This window comes from Musa acuminata, chromosome BXJ3-3 (genome assembly GCF_036884655.1).
Source record: "Musa acuminata AAA Group cultivar baxijiao chromosome BXJ3-3, Cavendish_Baxijiao_AAA, whole genome shotgun sequence".
NCBI classification, from domain to species: domain Eukaryota; kingdom Viridiplantae; phylum Streptophyta; class Magnoliopsida; order Zingiberales; family Musaceae; genus Musa; species Musa acuminata.
This window is the reverse complement of record NC_088351.1, coordinates 28218272-28240607: the sequence shown is the minus strand read 5'-3', so window position 1 is coordinate 28240607 and position 22336 is coordinate 28218272. Positions and strand designations below refer to the sequence as shown.

Sequence of the window (22336 nt, the reverse complement as noted above, 5' to 3'; positions counted from 1 at the left end):
TTAGTACCCACTCGAATGGTACTCTTAGGAATTAGTAGTACACCTAACACACGCTTATCATGACATCGGTCATAGGTTGCATGCATTCTCAACATATGCAAGCAATAAACATACATCCATTCAATTTAAGCAATACAAAATGCCAGATTAATCATCTCATGATACAATTTAATCGATCGAAAGACTAGAAAAGCATTAGAGTTATAAACATCCAATTAGATAACCACATGTCAAAATCAATCGTAAAAATCAATTAAATGAATTGATAACAGAAGGTTTTAGCTCTGACTTCTCACACAACAACAAATACTGCAGCTGATCAAAACCAAGAAATTGATCTCTACAGAGCCTAATCTTGACACTTAAATTACTCCGGATAGAATCTTCTGTACTGCAAGACCATAAACAACTGATCTGAGATTAGATAAACAACGAGAGCTTCCCACATCAACCAAATCCAGTATGCTTTCCTGCACTTTCTTCTGGTATCTATCGCCTGCGAAGTCATAGGAAGATGATTCCGGTCCAGGAAATGAACAGCCACAACAACAGCATTTTGTTCAGATTGGCAACCGACGATGATTCAGAAAATGAAAATCTATGTGACTGCTGCCTGCAATGACAATCAATAGTGGATGACATCAGAAAAACAAACGGATTTTGGTAATGTGTTTGTAGAATCAGATGAGCAGAACAAAATTTAGAAATGAATACAGATAGATGTGGATCCTACTTCTGTAAGCTTGATAGTGCACCACAGAAAATAGCATTATCAGGCACAGGAAGCTCGGTCTTGTTGCTATCTTCTGGATTGACCACACTTATATACACTTCCTGACCCCTGAACCATGTGTCGAGGTTTTCGGCACGCAAGTTCCATATTCCCACATTATCAAGATAAACAAGGATTGCTGTCCATGCTCCAGGATATACCTGTACCCAATATTTGATATCCAAGAAGTTATTTAAATCGAGATGATGTGGAACTAAGGTAATATTTTCACTTTATAAAGAGAAAAACTCATCCCTGAGTTTTAAACTAATCTACCGAATGCTTACCTCAGAAACCCAACATTTTTCCTACACTGAATATTGAGATTATACACCAGTTACATGGAAGTAGCACCAAATGGAGGGCAAGCCACCAGCTCAGAGAAACTTTTCCCAGAAATATTTTGACACCAGCAGGTTATGCAGATATACTATTATTCGAATAACCCTACAATATTGATGACTCTTCCACTAGTAATCCATCTGATTCAGAGATTGTAGTACCAATCAACATGAGTAAAAACATATCATGCTACCGATACATGTGCCAACTCATGCTGGAGGTGCTGACATGCAAGTATGCAAAATTTTGCGTACTTACATGTCACAGTATAGCAAATGCTGATCTGATGAATAAAATCTTAGTATATGGGGCAGACATCACATGAGATCAATTCAGTCTTAAGCAAAGGATTCAGAATTTCACTTGTTCTCAAGCATTCTATAATACAGTTCTATTTGGGCAAGATCAAGCATCTCAACACAACCTTAGGAAGCTCTCTATTTGGGCACAATACTTTCTCTGAAAACATCTCTTTTAAAAGAAAGCACCACATCCTCACATAGATCTTTTTAGTTTTGACTTGGATAAACATGAAGACTTTATTATCTTCTTTCTTGTACTCCTAGGCTAGAGCAGTATCCTCTTAAGACTTGTTGAAGAAGCTTATTATCCGAACTCCTAGGCTAATCCTAGGATACTCCTGAGTTCGGCTAAGAGCAGTATCCTAGGCTAATCCTAGGATACTCCTGAGTTCGGCTAAGAGCAGGCCTAAGAGCAGTACTCCTAGGCTAGAGCAGTATCCTCTTAAAAGCAGTATCCAAAATATTCTAAGAAATGATAAGCACAAAGAACTATAGAAAGCTTAAAATGCTTACAATATTTTGGATATAAACAAAGCTTGAAATGCTTACAGAGGATAGATTTCTGCTCAAGTAAGACTCTGGTTTTTCGACCGATGTCTTGCAAGAGACTGAGCTAGAGAATATATAGAGGAAGAGGATAGAACCGGGTGCTCATTGGGCCCCATCGCATTCTTATCCTTTCATAAGATATTTCTCTAACTTCTTGACGAAGGAAAGCATATTCCTTGGCACAATTATTGATGATACTATGAGCGGCTCCCCGGGGCTCAACTCATTTTCCTTAGTAGCTAAGAAAAGCAAATATTTTGTCCCACACTATTTGTCTTTACTTGGCGGCTAAGCAAAGTATATATTCCAGCTGTTTAAAGGCTGAAGCTGGTTGTCCTTTGTGAGACATCTTTTACCAGAGATAGGGCCTCCTCCAGTTGTTGTTGCTGTTGAAGAACGACTGGTAACCAGTCCCTGTACCAGTTGTCTTTTCCACCGCTCCTTCTCTGATACTCTTTAGTCTTGATTAAGTGGACGTCGAAGAATTATTGCAATGCTTCAAGTGCTTGTCGGGAGGCTTCCTTTTGAATTGATCCCAGTCTTCTTTCAGATAATCCCACTTCATTAAATGAGAGTCCGTCACGTGTCCTGGTTCTGAGCTTGTCCATTTCCTGTTGGTATTGCAGGAGGAGGTCACCTGGTTTATTAGTTGATTCAGGTGCGTAGCAGCCTTGAGGTTTGGTTTGGCTTGAACTTCCTGGGTGGCTTCCAGGATTAGGAGTAATGATTCGCTTGGCCATCCTGCAACCAAAATATTTATTAGTCTGGATAAAGAGTCGGCTAGAATGTTACTTTCTCCTTCGATGTGCTCAAATTTTACTTCCACGCCGCTCCCAGTGATATAGTCTACGAAGGCCATCCATCTGACTCTAGATGGTTTGTTCTGAGCTGACTTGTTGAAGAAGCTTATTATTGCTTGGCAGTCTGTTCTAATAATGATTTCCCTTTTGTCAAGAAAGTAAATCTTCAATGCCTCCAGGGTTTTCATAACTGCATGCATTTCAGCGTCTATAGTAGACTTGATGGGATTGTATTTTCCACTGGCGTAGGCACATACCTTTTCAATATTTTTGGGGTCATATTTTTGTTTTTTCCATTTACAAATTCCTCCCCATCCTTCCATGCATCCGTCTGTTTCTAGTATTATGAAACAGTCTTCAGGAGGTACTTCCAGGTCAGGAAGATTTTGTACTAAGCTTTTGATTTTCTTGATCAGTTCCCAATCTTGATTGTTTATCCTTTTCTCGCCTGTTGGGCTTGTTTTTGAATATAACGGGCCTAAGAGTCTGCCCAGGTTGGGTATGTAGCTTCTTGCATAGTTTAGGATCCCTAGCCATGATCTGAGGCCTTTCTTGGTAGTAAGGTCTTCTTCCCGATAATCAGTAATTTTTTTAATGATATGGGGTTGTAGTTTGATCTTGGAATTCCCTAGGACTGTTCCAAGAAATTCAATTTCCTTTACTGCAATTTTCATCTTTGTCGGGCTTAGAATAAGTCCATTCTCTTGGCATATTTTTAACATCTTGGTGAGGTGTTGCTCATGCTCCTTTTCGTTTTCTGAGAAAACAAGGATATCATCAATGTAGACTGCAATGAATTGTTCCGTACCTTTGAAGCAATTATCCATTTTCCTTTGGAATATAGCAGGGGCATTTTTGAGACCAAATGACATTGCAAGCCATTCATACAATCCTTCAGGTACCCAGAATGCAGTCCATTCAATGGAATCAGGGTGCATAGCGACTTGATGAAAGCCAGATTTTAGATCAAACTTTGAGTAAATTTTACTATTGCTGACCTTTTTGAGAATGGTGTTAATACCAGGGAGGCTATATTGATCCTTCTCCGTGATGTCATTGAGTCTTTTGTAGTTAAAAACCATCCTTTCCTTCCCTTTTCCTTCCGCTCCTGTCATGGGGTCCACCGTGGTTCTCCGTGGTACGGTGCTTGCTTTTGCTTGGTCTGACACATGGCAGAATGGAGAAGGATTGGAACCACGGTGGATCCCATAACAGGAGCGGAAGGAAAAGGGAAGGAAAGGATGGTTTTTAACTACAAAAGACTCAATGACATCACGGAGAAGGAACAATATAGCCTCCCTGGTATTAACACCATTCTCAAAAAGGTCAGCAATAGTAAAATTTACTCAAAGTTTGATCTAAAATCTGGCTTTCATCAAGTCGCTAACCACTTGTTGCATAGATGAAAAGGCTGTACCAAAAGCGGCAATGGAGGAAAATCCTTATGTTGTACATTTCAGCGGGATTACCTCCAAAACAACAGCAAACAAAAAATTAAGGGGAGGCAAGATGACTATTGGAAACAACAGTTTCAGAATTCCCTACACCTATGCATTCTCAATGAAGCTAGGGGATGATATTCAGATGATAATAGGATGCAATTTCATAAGGGCAATGCAAGGAGGGGTTAGGATCGAAGGTAACATGGTTACATTCTACAAAAATTTGACAACCATTAATACTCTGCCCTATATCTCGACAGCCGCAGCAATAGAGGAACTAGACCTGGAAGAGGATGACTATATTCAAATCCAGGAGTCAGTATTTTACTCTGCAGAAGCTCAGCAAAGCAATGAAAGAATAAGAGCCAAGTTCGGAAGCCTACTAGACCAGCTAAAGGCCCAAGGTTATATTGGGGAGGACCCTCTCAAGCATTGGAGAAAGAATGAAATAACATGCAAGTTGGAAATCAAAAATCAAGATTTTGTGGTAGAGGACAAGCCTCTCAGACATTTGACACCACAAGCAAAGGAAGCTTTTTCCAAGCATATAAGAGCACTACTGGAAATAGGGGTTATCAGACCAAGCAAAAGCAAGCACCGTACCACTGCAATAATTGTTAATTCAGGAACCACGATGGACCCCATAACAGGAGCGGAAGGAAAAGGGAAGGAAAGGATGGTTTTTAAATACAAAAGACTCAATGACATCACGGAGAAGGATCAATATAGCCTCCCTGGTATTAACACCATTCTCAAAAAGGTCAGCAATAGTAAAATTTACTCAAAGTTTGATCTAAAATTTGGCTTTCATCAAGTCGCTATGCACCCTGATTCCATTGAATGGACTGCATTCTGGGTACCAGAAGGATTGTATGAATGGCTTGCAATGCAATTTGGTCTAAAAAATGCCCCTGCTATATTCCAAAGGAAAATGGATAATTGCTTCAAAGGTACGGAACAATTCATTGCAGTCTACATTGATGATATCATTGTTTTCTCAGAAAACAAAAAGGAGCATGAGCAACACCTCACCAAGATGTTAAAAATATGCCAAGAGAATGGCCTTGTTCTAAGCCCGACAAAGATGAAAATTGCAGTAAAGGAAATTGAATTTCTTGGAGCAGTCCTGGGGAATTCCAAGATCAAACTACAACCCCATATCATTAAAAAAATTACTGATTATCGGGAAGAAGACCTTACTACCAAGAAAGGCCTCAGATCATGGCTAGGGATCCTAAACTATGCAAGAAGCTACATACCCAACCTGGGCAGACTCTTAGGCCCGTTATATTCAAAAACAAGCCCAACAGGCGAGAAAAGGATGAACAATCAAGATTGGGAACTGATCAAGAAAATCAAAAGCTTAGTACAAAATCTTCCTGACCTGGAAGTACCTCCTGAAGACTGTTTCATAATACTAGAAACAGACGGATGCATGGAAGGATGGGGAGGAATTTGTAAATGGAAAAAACAAAAATATGACCCCAAAAATACTGAAAAGGTATGTGCCTACGCCAGTGGAAAATACAATCCCATCAAGTCTACTATAGACGCTGAAATGCATGCAGTTATGAAAACCCTGGAGGCATTGAAGATTTACTTTCTTGACAAAAGGGAAATCATTATTAGAACAGACTGCCAAGCAATAATAAGCTTCTTCAACAAGTCAGCTCAGAACAAACCATCTAGAGTCAGATGGATAGCCTTCGTAGACTATATCACTGGGAGCGGCGTGGAAGTAAAATTTGAGCACATCGAAGGAGAAAGTAACATTCTAGCCGACTCTTTATCCAGACTAATAAATATTTTGGTTGCAGGATGGCCAAGCGAATCATTACTCCTAATCCTGAAAGCCACCCAGGAAGTTCAAGCCAAACCAAACCTCAAGGCTGCTACGCACCTGAATCAACTAATAAACCAGGCGACCTCCTCCTGCAATACCAACAGGAAATGGACAAGCTCAGAACCAGGACACGTGACGGACTCTCATTTAATGAAGTGGGATTATCTGAAAGAAGACTGAGATCAATTCAAAAGGAAGCCTCCCGACAAGCACTTGAAGCATTGCAACAATTCTTCGACGTCCACTTAATCAAGACTAAAGAGTATCAGAGAAGGAGCGGTGGAAAAGACAACTGGTACAGGGACTGGTTACCAGTCGTTCTTCAACAGCAACAACAACTGGAGGAGGCCCTATCTCTGGTAAAAGATGTCTCACAAAGGACAACCAGCTTCAGCCTTTAAATAGCTGGAATATATACTTTGCTTAGCCGCCAAGTAAAGACAAATAGTGTGGGACAAAATATTTGCTTTTCTTAGCTACTAAGGAAAATGAGTTGAGCCCCGGGGAGACGCTCATAGTATCATCAATAATTGTGCCAAGGAATATGCTTTCCTTCGTCAAGAAGTTAGAGAAATATCTGATGAAAGGATAAGAATGCGATGGGGCCCAATGAGCACCCGGTTCTATCCTCTTCCTCCATATATTCTCTAGCTCAGTCTCTTGCAAGACATCGGTCGAAAAACCAGAGGTTCTTAACCCTATGCTCAAGGTTGCGGTTTTCTTCAAGCAAAAGTTTGAAGTTTCTCAGATTTACTCTACTTGATAGACAAGTTCGGTCGTAAATGACAGAGATGTTGTGAGCTAGTTCTTTCTTAGTGGGTTTTGAAGTCTCCGCTAGATTTAGGTAGTCCAGATGGGAGGTATGGGAGTCTGTATACCATTTTTGAATAGCTTCTTCCCAAAGCTTAGACATATGCTAAATATGCATTGTTTTAGATCTACTTACGTTCTTAACTTCGAGGGCTTGCGTCAAAGGTCTTACTGTGGTTCCCTGACCTGGTTGCCTTCCTCGGGCTCCTCACAAGTTTTAAACCGTAAGTGATGTTTTACAAAGCAAACTTAGCATAAATATCATAGCAATTCGGTTAGAGACTATATCAAAACAGAATACAATCGGCTCTGATACCAAAAAGGGGACGGAAGCGGGATCCAAAATATTCTAAGAAATGATAAGCACAAAGAACTATAGAAAGCTTAAAATGCTTACAATATTTTGGATATAAACAAAGCTTGAAATGCTTACAGAGGATAGATTTCTGCTCAAGTAAGACTCTGGTTTTTCGACCGATGTCTTGCAAGAGACTGAGCTAAAGAATATATAGAGGAAGAGGATAGAACCGGGTGCTCATTGGGCCCCATCGCATTCTTATCCTTTCATCAGATATTTCTCTAACTTCTTGACGAAGGAAAGCATATTCCTTGGCACAATTATTGATGATACTATGAGCGGCTCCCCGGGGCTCAACTCATTTTCCTTAGTAGCTAAGAAAAGCAAATATTTTGTCCCACACTATTTGTCTTTACTTGGCGGCTAAGCAAAGTATATATTCCAGCTGTTTAAAGGCTGAAACTGGTTGTCCTTTGTGAGACATCTTTTACCAGAGATAGGGCCTCCTCCAGTTGTTGTTGCTGTTGAAGAACGACTGGTAACCAGTCCCTGTACCAGTTGTCTTTTCCACCGCTCCTTCTCTGATACTCTTTAGTCTTGATTAAGTGAACGTCGAAGAATTGTTGCAATGCTTCAAGTGCTTGTCGGGAGGCTTCCTTTTGAATTGATCACAGTCTTCTTTCAGATAATCCCACTTCATTAAATGAGAGTCCGTCACGTGTCCTGGTTCTGAGCTTGTCCATTTCCTGTTGGTATTGCAGGAGGAGGTCACCTGGTTTATTAGTTGATTCAGGTGCGTAGCAGCCTTGAGGTTTGGTTTGGCTTGAACTTCCTGGGTGGCTTCTAGGATTAGGAGTAATGATTCGCTTGGCCATCCTGCAACCAAAATATTTATTAGTCTGGATAAAGAGTCGGCTAGAATGTTACTTTCTACACCATAGGGGTAATCCAAAGGATTCTCTTCTCCTACAAATATTTAGAAGCAGAGTGCAAAGATGCTGCATTCAGAAGAGCATTAAAGGACCTATCCTTTTGCAGTGAGATTCCTATCCCAGGATATTACAACAAACCCGAAAGAAAATATGGGGTGAGAAGATCAACTACATACAAAGGCAAACCCCACTCATCTCATGCAAGAATTGAAAAGAGAAAGCATTTGATAAGGAATAAGAAATGCAAGTGCTACCTTTGTGGAGAAGAAGGGCATTTTGCAAGGGAATGCCCTAACGACCGAAAAAATATCAAAAGAGTAGCAATATTCGAAAAATTACTGATTATCGGGAAGAAGACCTTACTACCAAGAAAGGCCTCAGATCATGGCTAGGGATCCTAAACTATTCAAGAAGCTACATACCCAACTTGGGCAGACTCTTAGGCCCGTTATATTCAAAAACAAGCCCAACAGGCGAGAAAAGGATGAACAATCAAGATTGGGAACTGATCAAGAAAATCAAAAGCTTAGTACAAAATCTTCCTGACCTGGAAGTACCTCCTGAAGACTGTTTCATAATACTAGAAACAGACGGATGCATGGAAGGATGGGGAGGAATTTGTAAATGGAAAAAACAAAAATATGACCCCAAAAATACTGAAAAGGTATGTGCCTACGCCAGTGGAAAATACAATCCCATCAAGTCTACTATAGACGCTGAAATGCATGCAGTTATGAAAACCCTGGAGGCATTGAAGATTTACTTTCTTGACAAAAGGGAAATCATTATTAGAACAGACTGCCAAGCAATAATAAGCTTCTTCAACAAGTCAGCTCAGAACAAACCATCTAGAGTCAGATGGATGGCCTTCGTAGACTATATCACTGGGAGCGGCGTGGAAGTAAAATTTGAGCACATCGAAGGAGAAAGTAACATTCTAGCCGACTCTTTATCCAGACTAATAAATATTTTAGTTGCAAGATGGCCAAGCGAATCATTACTCCTAATCCTGGAAGCCACCCAGGAAGTTCAAGCCAAACCAAACCTCAAGGCTGCTACGCACCTGAATCAACTAATAAACCAGGCGACCTCCTCCTGCAATACCAACAGGAAATGGACAAGCTCAGAACCAGGACACGTGACGGACTCTCATTTAATGAAGTGGGATTATCTGAAAGAAGACTGAGATCAATTCAAAAGGAAGCCTCCCGACAAGCACTTGAAGCATTGCAACAATTCTTCGACGTCCACTTAATCAAGACTAAAGAGTATCAGAGAAGGAGCGGTGGAAAAGACAACTGGTACAGGGACTGGTTACCAGTCGTTCTTCAACAGCAACAACAACTGGAGGAGGCCCTATCTCTGGTAAAAGATGTCTCACAAAGGACAACCAGCTTCAGCCTTTAAATAGCTGGAATATATACTTTGCTTAGCCGCCAAGTAAAGACAAATAGTGTGGGACAAAATATTTGCTTTTCTTAGCTACTAAGGAAAATGAGTTGAGCCCCGGGGAGACGCTCATAGTATCATCAATAATTGTGCCAAGGAATATGCTTTCCTTCGTCAAGAAGTTAGAGAAATATCTGATGAAAGGATAAGAATGCGATGGGGCCCAATGAGCACCCGGTTCTATCCTCTTCCTCCATATATTCTCTAGCTCAGTCTCTTGCAAGACATCGGTCGAAAAACCAGAGGTTCTTAACCCTATGCTCAAGGTTGCGGTTTTCTTCAAGCAAAAGTTTGAAGTTTCTCAGATTTACTCTACTTGATAGACAAGTTCGGTCGTAAATGACAGAGATGTTGTGAGCTAGTTCTTTCTTAGTGGGTTTTGAAGTCTCCGCTAGATTTAGGTAGTCCAGATGGGAGGTATGGGAGTCTGTATACCATTTTTGAATAGCTTCTTCCCAAAGCTTAGACATATGCTAAATATGCATTGTTTTAGATCTACTTACGTTCTTAACTTCGAGGGCTTGCGTCAAAGGTCTTACTGTGGTTCCCTGACCTGGTTGCCTTCCTCGGGCTCCTCACAAGTTTTAAACCGTAAGTGATGTTTTACAAAGCAAACTTAGCATAAATATCATAGCAATTCGGTTAGAGACTATATCAAAACAGAATACAATCGGCTCTGATACCAAAAAGGGGACGGAAGCGGGATCCAAAATATTCTAAGAAATGATAAGCACAAAGAACTATAGAAAGCTTAAAATGCTTACAATATTTTGGATATAAACAAAGCTTGAAATGCTTACAGAGGATAGATTTCTGCTCAAGTAAGACTCTGGTTTTTCGACCGATGTCTTGCAAGAGACTGAGCTAAAGAATATATAGAGGAAGAGGATAGAACCGGGTGCTTATTGGGCCCCATCGCATTCTTATCCTTTCATCAGATATTTCTCTAACTTCTTGACGAAGGAAAGCATATTCCTTGGCACAATTATTGATGATACTATGAGCGGCTCCCCGGGGCTCAACTCATTTTCCTTAGTAGCTAAGAAAAGCAAATATTTTGTCCCACACTATTTGTCTTTACTTGGCGGCTAAGCAAAGTATATATTCCAGCTGTTTAAAGGCTGAAACTGGTTGTCCTTTGTGAGACATCTTTTACCAGAGATAGGGCCTCCTCCAGTTGTTGTTGCTGTTGAAGAACGACTGGTAACCAGTCCCTGTACCAGTTGTCTTTTCCACCGCTCCTTCTCTGATACTCTTTAGTCTTGATTAAGTGAACGTCGAAGAATTGTTGCAATGCTTCAAGTGCTTGTCGGGAGGCTTCCTTTTGAATTGATCACAGTCTTCTTTCAGATAATCCCACTTCATTAAATGAGAGTCCGTCACGTGTCCTGGTTCTGAGCTTGTCCATTTCCTGTTGGTATTGCAGGAGGAGGTCACCTGGTTTATTAGTTGATTCAGGTGCGTAGCAGCCTTGAGGTTTGGTTTGGCTTGAACTTCCTGGGTGGCTTCTAGGATTAGGAGTAATGATTCGCTTGGCCATCCTGCAACCAAAATATTTATTAGTCTGGATAAAGAGTCGGCTAGAATGTTACTTTCTACACCATAGGGGTAATCCAAAGGATTCTCTTCTCCTACAAATATTTAGAAGCAGAGTGCAAAGATGCTGCATTCAGAAGAGCATTAAAGGACCTATCCTTTTGCAGTGAGATTCCTATCCCAGGATATTACAACAAACCCGAAAGAAAATATGGGGTGAGAAGATCAACTACATACAAAGGCAAACCCCACTCATCTCATGCAAGAATTGAAAAGAGAAAGCATTTGATAAGGAATAAGAAATGCAAGTGCTACCTTTGTGGAGAAGAAGGGCATTTTGCAAGGGAATGCCCTAACGACCGAAAAAATATCAAAAGAGTAGCAATATTCGAAAAATTACTGATTATCGGGAAGAAGACCTTACTACCAAGAAAGGCCTCAGATCATGGCTAGGGATCCTAAACTATTCAAGAAGCTACATACCCAACTTGGGCAGACTCTTAGGCCCGTTATATTCAAAAACAAGCCCAACAGGCGAGAAAAGGATGAACAATCAAGATTGGGAACTGATCAAGAAAATCAAAAGCTTAGTACAAAATCTTCCTGACCTGGAAGTACCTCCTGAAGACTGTTTCATAATACTAGAAACAGACGGATGCATGGAAGGATGGGGAGGAATTTGTAAATGGAAAAAACAAAAATATGACCCCAAAAATACTGAAAAGGTATGTGCCTACGCCAGTGGAAAATACAATCCCATCAAGTCTACTATAGACGCTGAAATGCATGCAGTTATGAAAACCCTGGAGGCATTGAAGATTTACTTTCTTGACAAAAGGGAAATCATTATTAGAACAGACTGCCAAGCAATAATAAGCTTCTTCAACAAGTCAGCTCAGAACAAACCATCTAGAGTCAGATGGATGGCCTTCGTAGACTATATCACTGGGAGCGGCGTGGAAGTAAAATTTGAGCACATCGAAGGAGAAAGTAACATTCTAGCCGACTCTTTATCCAGACTAATAAATATTTTAGTTGCAAGATGGCCAAGCGAATCATTACTCCTAATCCTGGAAGCCACCCAGGAAGTTCAAGCCAAACCAAACCTCAAGGCTGCTACGCACCTGAATCAACTAATAAACCAGGCGACCTCCTCCTGCAATACCAACAGGAAATGGACAAGCTCAGAACCAGGACACGTGACGGACTCTCATTTAATGAAGTGGGATTATCTGAAAGAAGACTGAGATCAATTCAAAAGGAAGCCTCCCGACAAGCACTTGAAGCATTGCAACAATTCTTCGACGTCCACTTAATCAAGACTAAAGAGTATCAGAGAAGGAGCGGTGGAAAAGACAACTGGTACAGGGACTGGTTACCAGTCGTTCTTCAACAGCAACAACAACTGGAGGAGGCCCTATCTCTGGTAAAAGATGTCTCACAAAGGACAACCAGCTTCAGCCTTTAAATAGCTGGAATATATACTTTGCTTAGCCGCCAAGTAAAGACAAATAGTGTGGGACAAAATATTTGCTTTTCTTAGCTACTAAGGAAAATGAGTTGAGCCCCGGGGAGACGCTCATAGTATCATCAATAATTGTGCCAAGGAATATGCTTTCCTTCGTCAAGAAGTTAGAGAAATATCTGATGAAAGGATAAGAATGCGATGGGGCCCAATGAGCACCCGGTTCTATCCTCTTCCTCCATATATTCTCTAGCTCAGTCTCTTGCAAGACATCGGTCGAAAAACCAGAGGTTCTTAACCCTATGCTCAAGGTTGCGGTTTTCTTCAAGCAAAAGTTTGAAGTTTCTCAGATTTACTCTACTTGATAGACAAGTTCGGTCGTAAATGACAGAGATGTTGTGAGCTAGTTCTTTCTTAGTGGGTTTTGAAGTCTCCGCTAGATTTAGGTAGTCCAGATGGGAGGTATGGGAGTCTGTATACCATTTTTGAATAGCTTCTTCCCAAAGCTTAGACATATGCTAAATATGCATTGTTTTAGATCTACTTACGTTCTTAACTTCGAGGGCTTGCGTCAAAGGTCTTACTGTGGTTCCCTGACCTGGTTGCCTTCCTCGGGCTCCTCACAAGTTTTAAACCGTAAGTGATGTTTTACAAAGCAAACTTAGCATAAATATCATAGCAATTCGGTTAGAGACTATATCAAAACAGAATACAATCGGCTCTGATACCAAAAAGGGGACGGAAGCGGGATCCAAAATATTCTAAGAAATGATAAGCACAAAGAACTATAGAAAGCTTAAAATGCTTACAATATTTTGGATATAAACAAAGCTTGAAATGCTTACAGAGGATAGATTTCTGCTCAAGTAAGACTCTGGTTTTTCGACCGATGTCTTGCAAGAGACTGAGCTAAAGAATATATAGAGGAAGAGGATAGAACCGGGTGCTTATTGGGCCCCATCGCATTCTTATCCTTTCATCAGATATTTCTCTAACTTCTTGACGAAGGAAAGCATATTCCTTGGCACAATTATTGATGATACTATGAGCGGCTCCCCGGGGCTCAACTCATTTTCCTTAGTAGCTAAGAAAAGCAAATATTTTGTCCCACACTATTTGTCTTTACTTGGCGGCTAAGCAAAGTATATATTCCAGCTGTTTAAAGGCTGAAACTGGTTGTCCTTTGTGAGACATCTTTTACCAGAGATAGGGCCTCCTCCAGTTGTTGTTGCTGTTGAAGAACGACTGGTAACCAGTCCCTGTACCAGTTGTCTTTTCCACCGCTCCTTCTCTGATACTCTTTAGTCTTGATTAAGTGAACGTCGAAGAATTGTTGCAATGCTTCAAGTGCTTGTCGGGAGGCTTCCTTTTGAATTGATCACAGTCTTCTTTCAGATAATCCCACTTCATTAAATGAGAGTCCGTCACGTGTCCTGGTTCTGAGCTTGTCCATTTCCTGTTGGTATTGCAGGAGGAGGTCACCTGGTTTATTAGTTGATTCAGGTGCGTAGCAGCCTTGAGGTTTGGTTTGGCTTGAACTTCCTGGGTGGCTTCTAGGATTAGGAGTAATGATTCGCTTGGCCATCCTGCAACCAAAATATTTATTAGTCTGGATAAAGAGTCGGCTAGAATGTTACTTTCTACACCATAGGGGTAATCCAAAGGATTCTCTTCTCCTACAAATATTTAGAAGCAGAGTGCAAAGATGCTGCATTCAGAAGAGCATTAAAGGACCTATCCTTTTGCAGTGAGATTCCTATCCCAGGATATTACAACAAACCCGAAAGAAAATATGGGGTGAGAAGATCAACTACATACAAAGGCAAACCCCACTCATCTCATGCAAGAATTGAAAAGAGAAAGCATTTGATAAGGAATAAGAAATGCAAGTGCTACCTTTGTGGAGAAGAAGGGCATTTTGCAAGGGAATGCCCTAACGACCGAAAAAATATCAAAAGAGTAGCAATATTCGAAAAATTACTGATTATCGGGAAGAAGACCTTACTACCAAGAAAGGCCTCAGATCATGGCTAGGGATCCTAAACTATTCAAGAAGCTACATACCCAACTTGGGCAGACTCTTAGGCCCGTTATATTCAAAAACAAGCCCAACAGGCGAGAAAAGGATGAACAATCAAGATTGGGAACTGATCAAGAAAATCAAAAGCTTAGTACAAAATCTTCCTGACCTGGAAGTACCTCCTGAAGACTGTTTCATAATACTAGAAACAGACGGATGCATGGAAGGATGGGGAGGAATTTGTAAATGGAAAAAACAAAAATATGACCCCAAAAATACTGAAAAGGTATGTGCCTACGCCAGTGGAAAATACAATCCCATCAAGTCTACTATAGACGCTGAAATGCATGCAGTTATGAAAACCCTGGAGGCATTGAAGATTTACTTTCTTGACAAAAGGGAAATCATTATTAGAACAGACTGCCAAGCAATAATAAGCTTCTTCAACAAGTCAGCTCAGAACAAACCATCTAGAGTCAGATGGATGGCCTTCGTAGACTATATCACTGGGAGCGGCGTGGAAGTAAAATTTGAGCACATCGAAGGAGAAAGTAACATTCTAGCCGACTCTTTATCCAGACTAATAAATATTTTAGTTGCAAGATGGCCAAGCGAATCATTACTCCTAATCCTGGAAGCCACCCAGGAAGTTCAAGCCAAACCAAACCTCAAGGCTGCTACGCACCTGAATCAACTAATAAACCAGGCGACCTCCTCCTGCAATACCAACAGGAAATGGACAAGCTCAGAACCAGGACACGTGACGGACTCTCATTTAATGAAGTGGGATTATCTGAAAGAAGACTGAGATCAATTCAAAAGGAAGCCTCCCGACAAGCACTTGAAGCATTGCAACAATTCTTCGACGTCCACTTAATCAAGACTAAAGAGTATCAGAGAAGGAGCGGTGGAAAAGACAACTGGTACAGGGACTGGTTACCAGTCGTTCTTCAACAGCAACAACAACTGGAGGAGGCCCTATCTCTGGTAAAAGATGTCTCACAAAGGACAACCAGCTTCAGCCTTTAAATAGCTGGAATATATACTTTGCTTAGCCGCCAAGTAAAGACAAATAGTGTGGGACAAAATATTTGCTTTTCTTAGCTACTAAGGAAAATGAGTTGAGCCCCGGGGAGACGCTCATAGTATCATCAATAATTGTGCCAAGGAATATGCTTTCCTTCGTCAAGAAGTTAGAGAAATATCTGATGAAAGGATAAGAATGCGATGGGGCCCAATGAGCACCCGGTTCTATCCTCTTCCTCCATATATTCTCTAGCTCAGTCTCTTGCAAGACATCGGTCGAAAAACCAGAGGTTCTTAACCCTATGCTCAAGGTTGCGGTTTTCTTCAAGCAAAAGTTTGAAGTTTCTCAGATTTACTCTACTTGATAGACAAGTTCGGTCGTAAATGACAGAGATGTTGTGAGCTAGTTCTTTCTTAGTGGGTTTTGAAGTCTCCGCTAGATTTAGGTAGTCCAGATGGGAGGTATGGGAGTCTGTATACCATTTTTGAATAGCTTCTTCCCAAAGCTTAGACATATGCTAAATATGCATTGTTTTAGATCTACTTACGTTCTTAACTTCGAGGGCTTGCGTCAAAGGTCTTACTGTGGTTCCCTGACCTGGTTGCCTTCCTCGGGCTCCTCACAAGTTTTAAACCGTAAGTGATGTTTTACAAAGCAAACTTAGCATAAATATCATAGCAATTCGGTTAGAGACTATATCAAAACAGAATACAATCGGCTCTGATACCAAAAAGGGGACGGAAGCGGGATCCAAAATATTCTAAGAAATGATAAGCACAAAGAACTATAGAAAGCTTAAAATGCTTACAATATTTTGGATATAAACAAAGCTTGAAATGCTTACAGAGGATAGATTTCTGCTCAAGTAAGACTCTGGTTTTTCGACCGATGTCTTGCAAGAGACTGAGCTAGAGAATATATAGAGGAAGAGGATAGAACCGGGTGCTCATTGGGCCCCATCGCATTCTTATCCTTTCATCAGATATTTCTCTAACTTCTTGACGAAGGAAAGCATATTCCTTGGCACAATTATTGATGATACTATGAGCGGCTCCCCGGGGCTCAACTCATTTTCCTTAGTAGCTAAGAAAAGCAAATATTTTGTCCCACACTATTTGTCTTTACTTGGCGGCTAAGCAAAGTATATATTCCAGCTGTTTAAAGGCTGAAACTGGTTGTCCTTTGTGAGACATCTTTTACCAGAGATAGGGCCTCCTCCAGTTGTTGTTGCTGTTGAAGAACGACTGGTAACCAGTGCCTGTACCAGTTGTCTTTTCCACCGCTCCTTCTCTGATACTCTTTAGTCTTGATTAAGTGAACGTCGAAGAATTGTTGCAATGCTTCAAGTGCTTGTCGGGAGGCTTCCTTTTGAATTGATCCCAGTCTTCTTTCAGATAATCCCACTTCATTAAATGAGAGTCCGTCACGTGTCCTGGTTCTGAGCTTGTCCATTTCCTGTTGGTATTGCAGGAGGTCACCTGGTTTATTAGTTGATTCAGGTGCGTAGCAGCCTTGAGGTTTGGTTTGGCTTGAACTTCCTGGGTGGCTTCCAGGATTAGGAGTAATGATTCGCTTGGCCATCCTGCAACAAAATATTTATTAGTCTGGATAAAGAGTCGGCTAGAATGTTACTTTCTACACCATAGGGGTAATCCCAAGGATTCTCTTCTCCTACAAATATTTAGAAGCAGAGTGCAAAGATGCTGCATTCAGAAGAGCATTAAAGGACCTATCCTTTTGCAGTGAGATTCCTATCCCAGGATATTACAACAAACCCGAAAGAAAATATGGGGTGAGAAGATCAACTACATACAAAGGCAAACCCCACTCATCTCATGCAAGAATTGAAAAGAGAAAGCATTTGATAAGGAATAAGAAATGCAAGTGCTACCTTTGTGGAGAAGAAGGGCATTTTGCAAGGGAATGCCCTAACGACCGAAAAAATATCAAAAGAGTAGCAATATTCGAAAAATTACTGATTATCGGGAAGAAGACCTTACTACCAAGAAAGGCCTCAGATCATGGCTAGGGATCCTAAACTATTCAAGAAGCTACATACCCAACTTGGGCAGACTCTTAGGCCCGTTATATTCAAAAACAAGCCCAACAGGCGAGAAAAGGATGAACAATCAAGATTGGGAACTGATCAAGAAAATCAAAAGCTTAGTACAAAATCTTCCTGACCTGGAAGTACCTCCTGAAGACTGTTTCATAATACTAGAAACAGACGGATGCATGGAAGGATGGGAAGAAATTTGTAAATGGAAAAAACAAAAATATGACCCCAAAAATACTGAAAAGGTATGTGCCTACGCCAGTGGAAAATACAATCCCATCAAGTCTACTATAGACGCTGAAATGCATGCAGTTATGAAAACCCTGGAGGCATTGAAGATTTACTTTCTTGACAAAAGGGAAATCATTATTAGAACAGACTGCCAAGCAATAATAAGCTTCTTCAACAAGTCAGCTCAGGCCTAAGAGGATACTGCTTCTTCAAGAGCAGTACTCCTAAGAGCAGGATACTGCTCTTCAAGAGGAGTACTCCTAAGAGCAGAAAAACCCTGGAGGTTTTTCGTGCGGAATGTGCAGCATATACTACTTTGACAAAAGAACCCCCGTAATGATGGAGGAACCACCAAGGTATGAACCTAAAAACCTGCTTCAAACACAACAAGATTTCATTAGTCATTGTGAAGCAGAAATAAGAAGGCTCAAAATGGCGGTTGAATTTGAACAACAAAAGGCGAAGGAGCTTGAAGAAATGCATGCTCAATCCATAGCCACAGCCCAGACATATTGGCAGAAAGAATCTTGCTTTTATTTTGTGCAGCTCAGCTAAAGAGAGATTCAATAACAAAAACCAGTATAACATACCTGTATTGTGCTACGGGCGACTCCATCCCATTTGTTGTAGGTACCCCTGCTATTTTCTGTCCAGATCCCAAAATCCATCCTAGGATCAAATTAAAAAAAAAAAAACAAAAGCCATGTTATACATGAAGTCCAAATTGTCAAAGGATACTGGGAAAAGAAAATGTCCAAAGCAGATCCTACCCCACAACAAAGAATGCATAACCATCCATGTGATAGCTCTGAATCGTAGTATCATTATTCTGGAAAATAATTTCCATAAAGCCTTTGTAAGTGCCATTAATTATGGATGTGTCAACTTTTGCAGGTCTGTTCATCATTCGATTTGGGAAATCAAGCTTATAGACTCCTGGCACATCAAATTGCTGTGCAAGTTTAAGAGGTGTAAAAGGAGCAATATAAGAGATGCCATTCAAGGTATTACGCATCTGCCCATTTATGATCTCTGCCGGTCTGTTAAGTAGTACGTAGACATCAGTCACAGTGATCTCACCATATCGGAAAGATCCCTGTGGGTTAGGACGAGCAGCACCAGCAGAGACATTCCATCTGCAGTTGATCAACATGATGAAAACTAGGAATCAGTATATGTTTTATACTTGAAATAAGAGGTTAAAAGGAATTCATCAACACAAGCAAGCAAAAACATATTTACAATAAAACAAGACAAATATTTAAAAGACAGCAAGTAAATGCATCTTGTTCAACATCAAAGATACCTGATTGACCTTGCTTGATTCATTGAAAAGTATGTATCACCCTCATCTGGGCCATCAGGAAGTGGACCTGAAGCAGGCCCCTGGGAATTGGAATAATGCAATATAGCCACTCCAGTGAATCTATCCCTGGTAGTTGAATTGCTAAACCGAGCACTTGCTACTATATAGTAATCGCTGATAGTATTTTGATCCATTGTGACCAAGAAGGAATACGATTGACCCACATGGATATCCATGTTCGTGTAGTTCTGTTGCACAGTGTAAGAACCTTCTGTCTCTACTAGAAACAAGTTATGATTTTGTATTCTAAAATTTAAGCTAGATGAGAATCCAACATTGTGCACTCGAATTCGATATGTTTTGCCTGAAATAAGAAAGAAGGTTTGATATAACTTTTTATCATAACTGACAACAAGCTTTTGTCGGTAATATAATAGAGACCATGTGCAGGAAAACAAAAGAAAGTACTATATATCACTTGTCAAGCTAGCTACAGACATATTTATGTAGTCAGTAGAACTTAAGGATATATTCATGGAACAAAATGCACGAGGACCTCGTAGTCTAAAGCTCAGTTGATTCTGTATCCTAAAGAAATGATGTTGACAACCTTCAATGCATAGTCTAAATGGTAGCTAGATACAATTCTAAACCAATTTTGTGTTATTTCAATAATTATAATCTCCATGTAAACTTAAGTGAAAGGGTTCACGGAATATGGTGCTAAAAAAGCCCAAAGACAAAATGAAGAGCGCTTATAAAAAGTTAACATGAGCTGGTAACCTGGATCCACGTTTATCGTCTCATAAATAATGCCATCAGGAACAAGTGATTCATTGTAGCGGTAGGGGCCCAAACCATTGATGAGAACCCCATCAGGAGTTCCTAGATCGCCTCCTTCTTCAATGGTTTTTCTTAGGTCCTGTTATCCTTCGAGTCAGTAAACCAAATAGCACCCAAAGAAAATCAATTGCATTTACTAATGGTCGAATCCTGAATGAGAAATAACCTGACCTTGAAGCCCTTGATATACCAATCACTTATAAAGATAGTTATATCTCCATCTGGCAATCCAAATGGCAAAGGAATTACGTCTCTGTTGTTTATGATAATTCCACCATAGCCACCCGCAGCTTTCTGAAAGTTGACTGATGGAAAATAGAGGAAGCTTCCAATCTGATCTTTGACTTGAAATGCGTAAGTCCAATTCCAACCAGAAGGGATAGGGCAATTTGTCCCTAAAACCCCATCCTGCCAAGAGTTCTTTCTTTGCTGCAAACCATTCCTATCAAATAATTTCATACTAATCAATCACATCACAATCATATTAAGCATTGGAAGAAACTATGGCTAAAGTTTATACCATGACATAAAAGAAACTAAGGACAAAGCTTATTCCATGTTACAAAAGACACTAGAGACAAAGTTTATACCATGTTATAGAAGTAACCAAGGATAGAGCTTATACCACGTCATGAGAAAAGGCTCATCTAAATTGTTCTTGATATTCACAACGACGTTCCAATTTGTTGTTGCACTCAAAATTGGTCCTGGAAATTGCCCATTGATTCCAATGACCTGCAGTCATAGCCAGCCCCTTTTAGTAAGGGCCAATCACCAAGGAAGTCTAAGAGACTTGGTTACAGAATCATTATAAACACATACTGGTAGAGGCACATATACGAAGGACAAAAGTGGTGACACTTATTCTTTTGGGATTCTAGTCAAGGTTGCCGGATGAGTTTTGACATGAATAAACGAAAAGCATCATATGATCCAAGCTAAGCCTAGAAAAACTTTGTCTGGGTTTATGCCCAGATACCATCTTGTATGAGCAGCATTTGAGCATGGATATTCCAATTATCCCACTACTAGAAATCTACAACTCCACTGGACAGTGGGCAAGCAAGCATAATTTTGATATGGAAAGTCACATTGATCGGTTGCGATGCAGTCAAGCATGGTTGGTAGTAGAAATATTTACAAAGTTGTAGATGTTACATGTATATATGTATGTATATATACATATATGTTCTGCAAGCAATCTTCAGCAGTACCAGATTGGACAAACACTGACACTAAATTGCCCTGATCGTAAGATTAAAGCCACATTGAAGTCCTATACATGATCTGCATGTTCCTCCCCCATACTCCAAGCTGGTCATATCATCTCTGAGCTCGTAATCACCTCCTCCGGTTCCCCTCTTCACATTTTCCCATACCCTCGCTCGACACCAAAACTTCACTAATAATTTCTACTCCAATTTCGATCTACATCTGAAGCTATCATCCATTCCTCGATCTTGCATAATTTCGATCTACTCCACATAAACATCAGAAGAACCAACGATTCGACCCGACGCAACAAAACCCCTAGCAACCAAGATTGGTATATGGGTTCTCACTCGAGCTAGCGTCCTAATCTTCTTCCTTTTCCCGAAATTTGTGGCCTTAAAATGGTTTCTCTTTCGGGCTGCTGTATCTCTAAAAAACTAAGAGGGAGAAGAAGGGGGGATGCAGGGACCTGTTGTTTCACGCCGAGAGGGGAGGCGGAGATGTAGGAGACTTCCCACTGGTAGTACACGTAGGGATCTCCTCCTGAGCCCACGCCGAGAAGCGAAAGGGCGAGGACGAAGCGGAGACAGGAAACCCACCATGACGACGACGATGAGAGCGAGGAGGGCAGCATGGGTCGGTTGGTTGTTCGGATCTACGGATGGATGGATGGATGGATAGAACCCGGACGCGCTCTGGGTTTGGCTTCTAATGGCGGTGGCTGTGGCTGTGGCTGTGGCTTGGGAGAGAGTGCGCGATCGGAGGTGGCAGAGCTCGTCGGCTGAGTACAGGAATCTTTTACTAAAGTGGGGAAAGAAGGCGGCTTTGGACACTGCCGTTGTTATTGCTCATTATAGCTTTGGCCTTTGGAATCAGTTCGACAGACCGGAGAAGGATCGAGTGTGATTTGGTTGCTAATGGAATTCTTCTTCTCTTTCCTTTTAACACACCCTTTTTTCTCTCTCTCTCTCTCTCTCTCTCTCTCTCTCTCTCTCTATATATATATATATATATATATATATATATATATATATATATAAGGGGACATTATTCACATGGCGTGTCCTTCAAACAGAATCTTATCGTCCTCTCTCCATGTTG

The 22336-nt window shown here is 40.7% G+C and overlaps 1 protein-coding gene across 6 annotated transcripts; it reads right to left on the bottom strand.

Annotated features, from left to right (window-relative positions):
• Window positions 1–195: 195 nt before the first annotated feature.
• LOC103978533 (monocopper oxidase-like protein SKU5) lies at window positions 196–22188 on the bottom strand. 6 transcript variants are annotated; one of them, XR_010495069.1, is made up of 11 exons: window positions 21705–22188; window positions 20649–20758; window positions 20195–20465; window positions 19964–20102; window positions 19181–19544; window positions 18645–19010; window positions 18465–18543; window positions 16432–17169; window positions 13386–14126; window positions 10340–11080; window positions 6701–8034 (listed from the first exon to the last, which is right to left on the bottom strand). XR_010495069.1 is itself a non-coding variant. In XM_009394358.3 (9 exons), the coding sequence occupies exons 1-9, from the start codon at window positions 21867–21869 to the stop codon at window positions 505–507; spliced, it is 1803 nt and encodes a 600-aa protein (XP_009392633.2). In that variant the 5' UTR covers window positions 21870–22188; the 3' UTR covers window positions 196–504. The 6 variants fall into 6 exon arrangements, 3 of the variants coding, with proteins under 3 accessions (XP_009392633.2, XP_064999371.1, XP_064999370.1); XR_010495068.1 differs by lacking the exon at window positions 6701–8034 and having other exon boundaries at window positions 9751–11080; XM_009394358.3 differs by lacking the exons at window positions 6701–8034; window positions 10340–11080; window positions 13386–14126; window positions 16432–17169 and adding exons at window positions 196–613; window positions 734–933.
• Window positions 22189–22336: the final 148 nt, after the last annotated feature.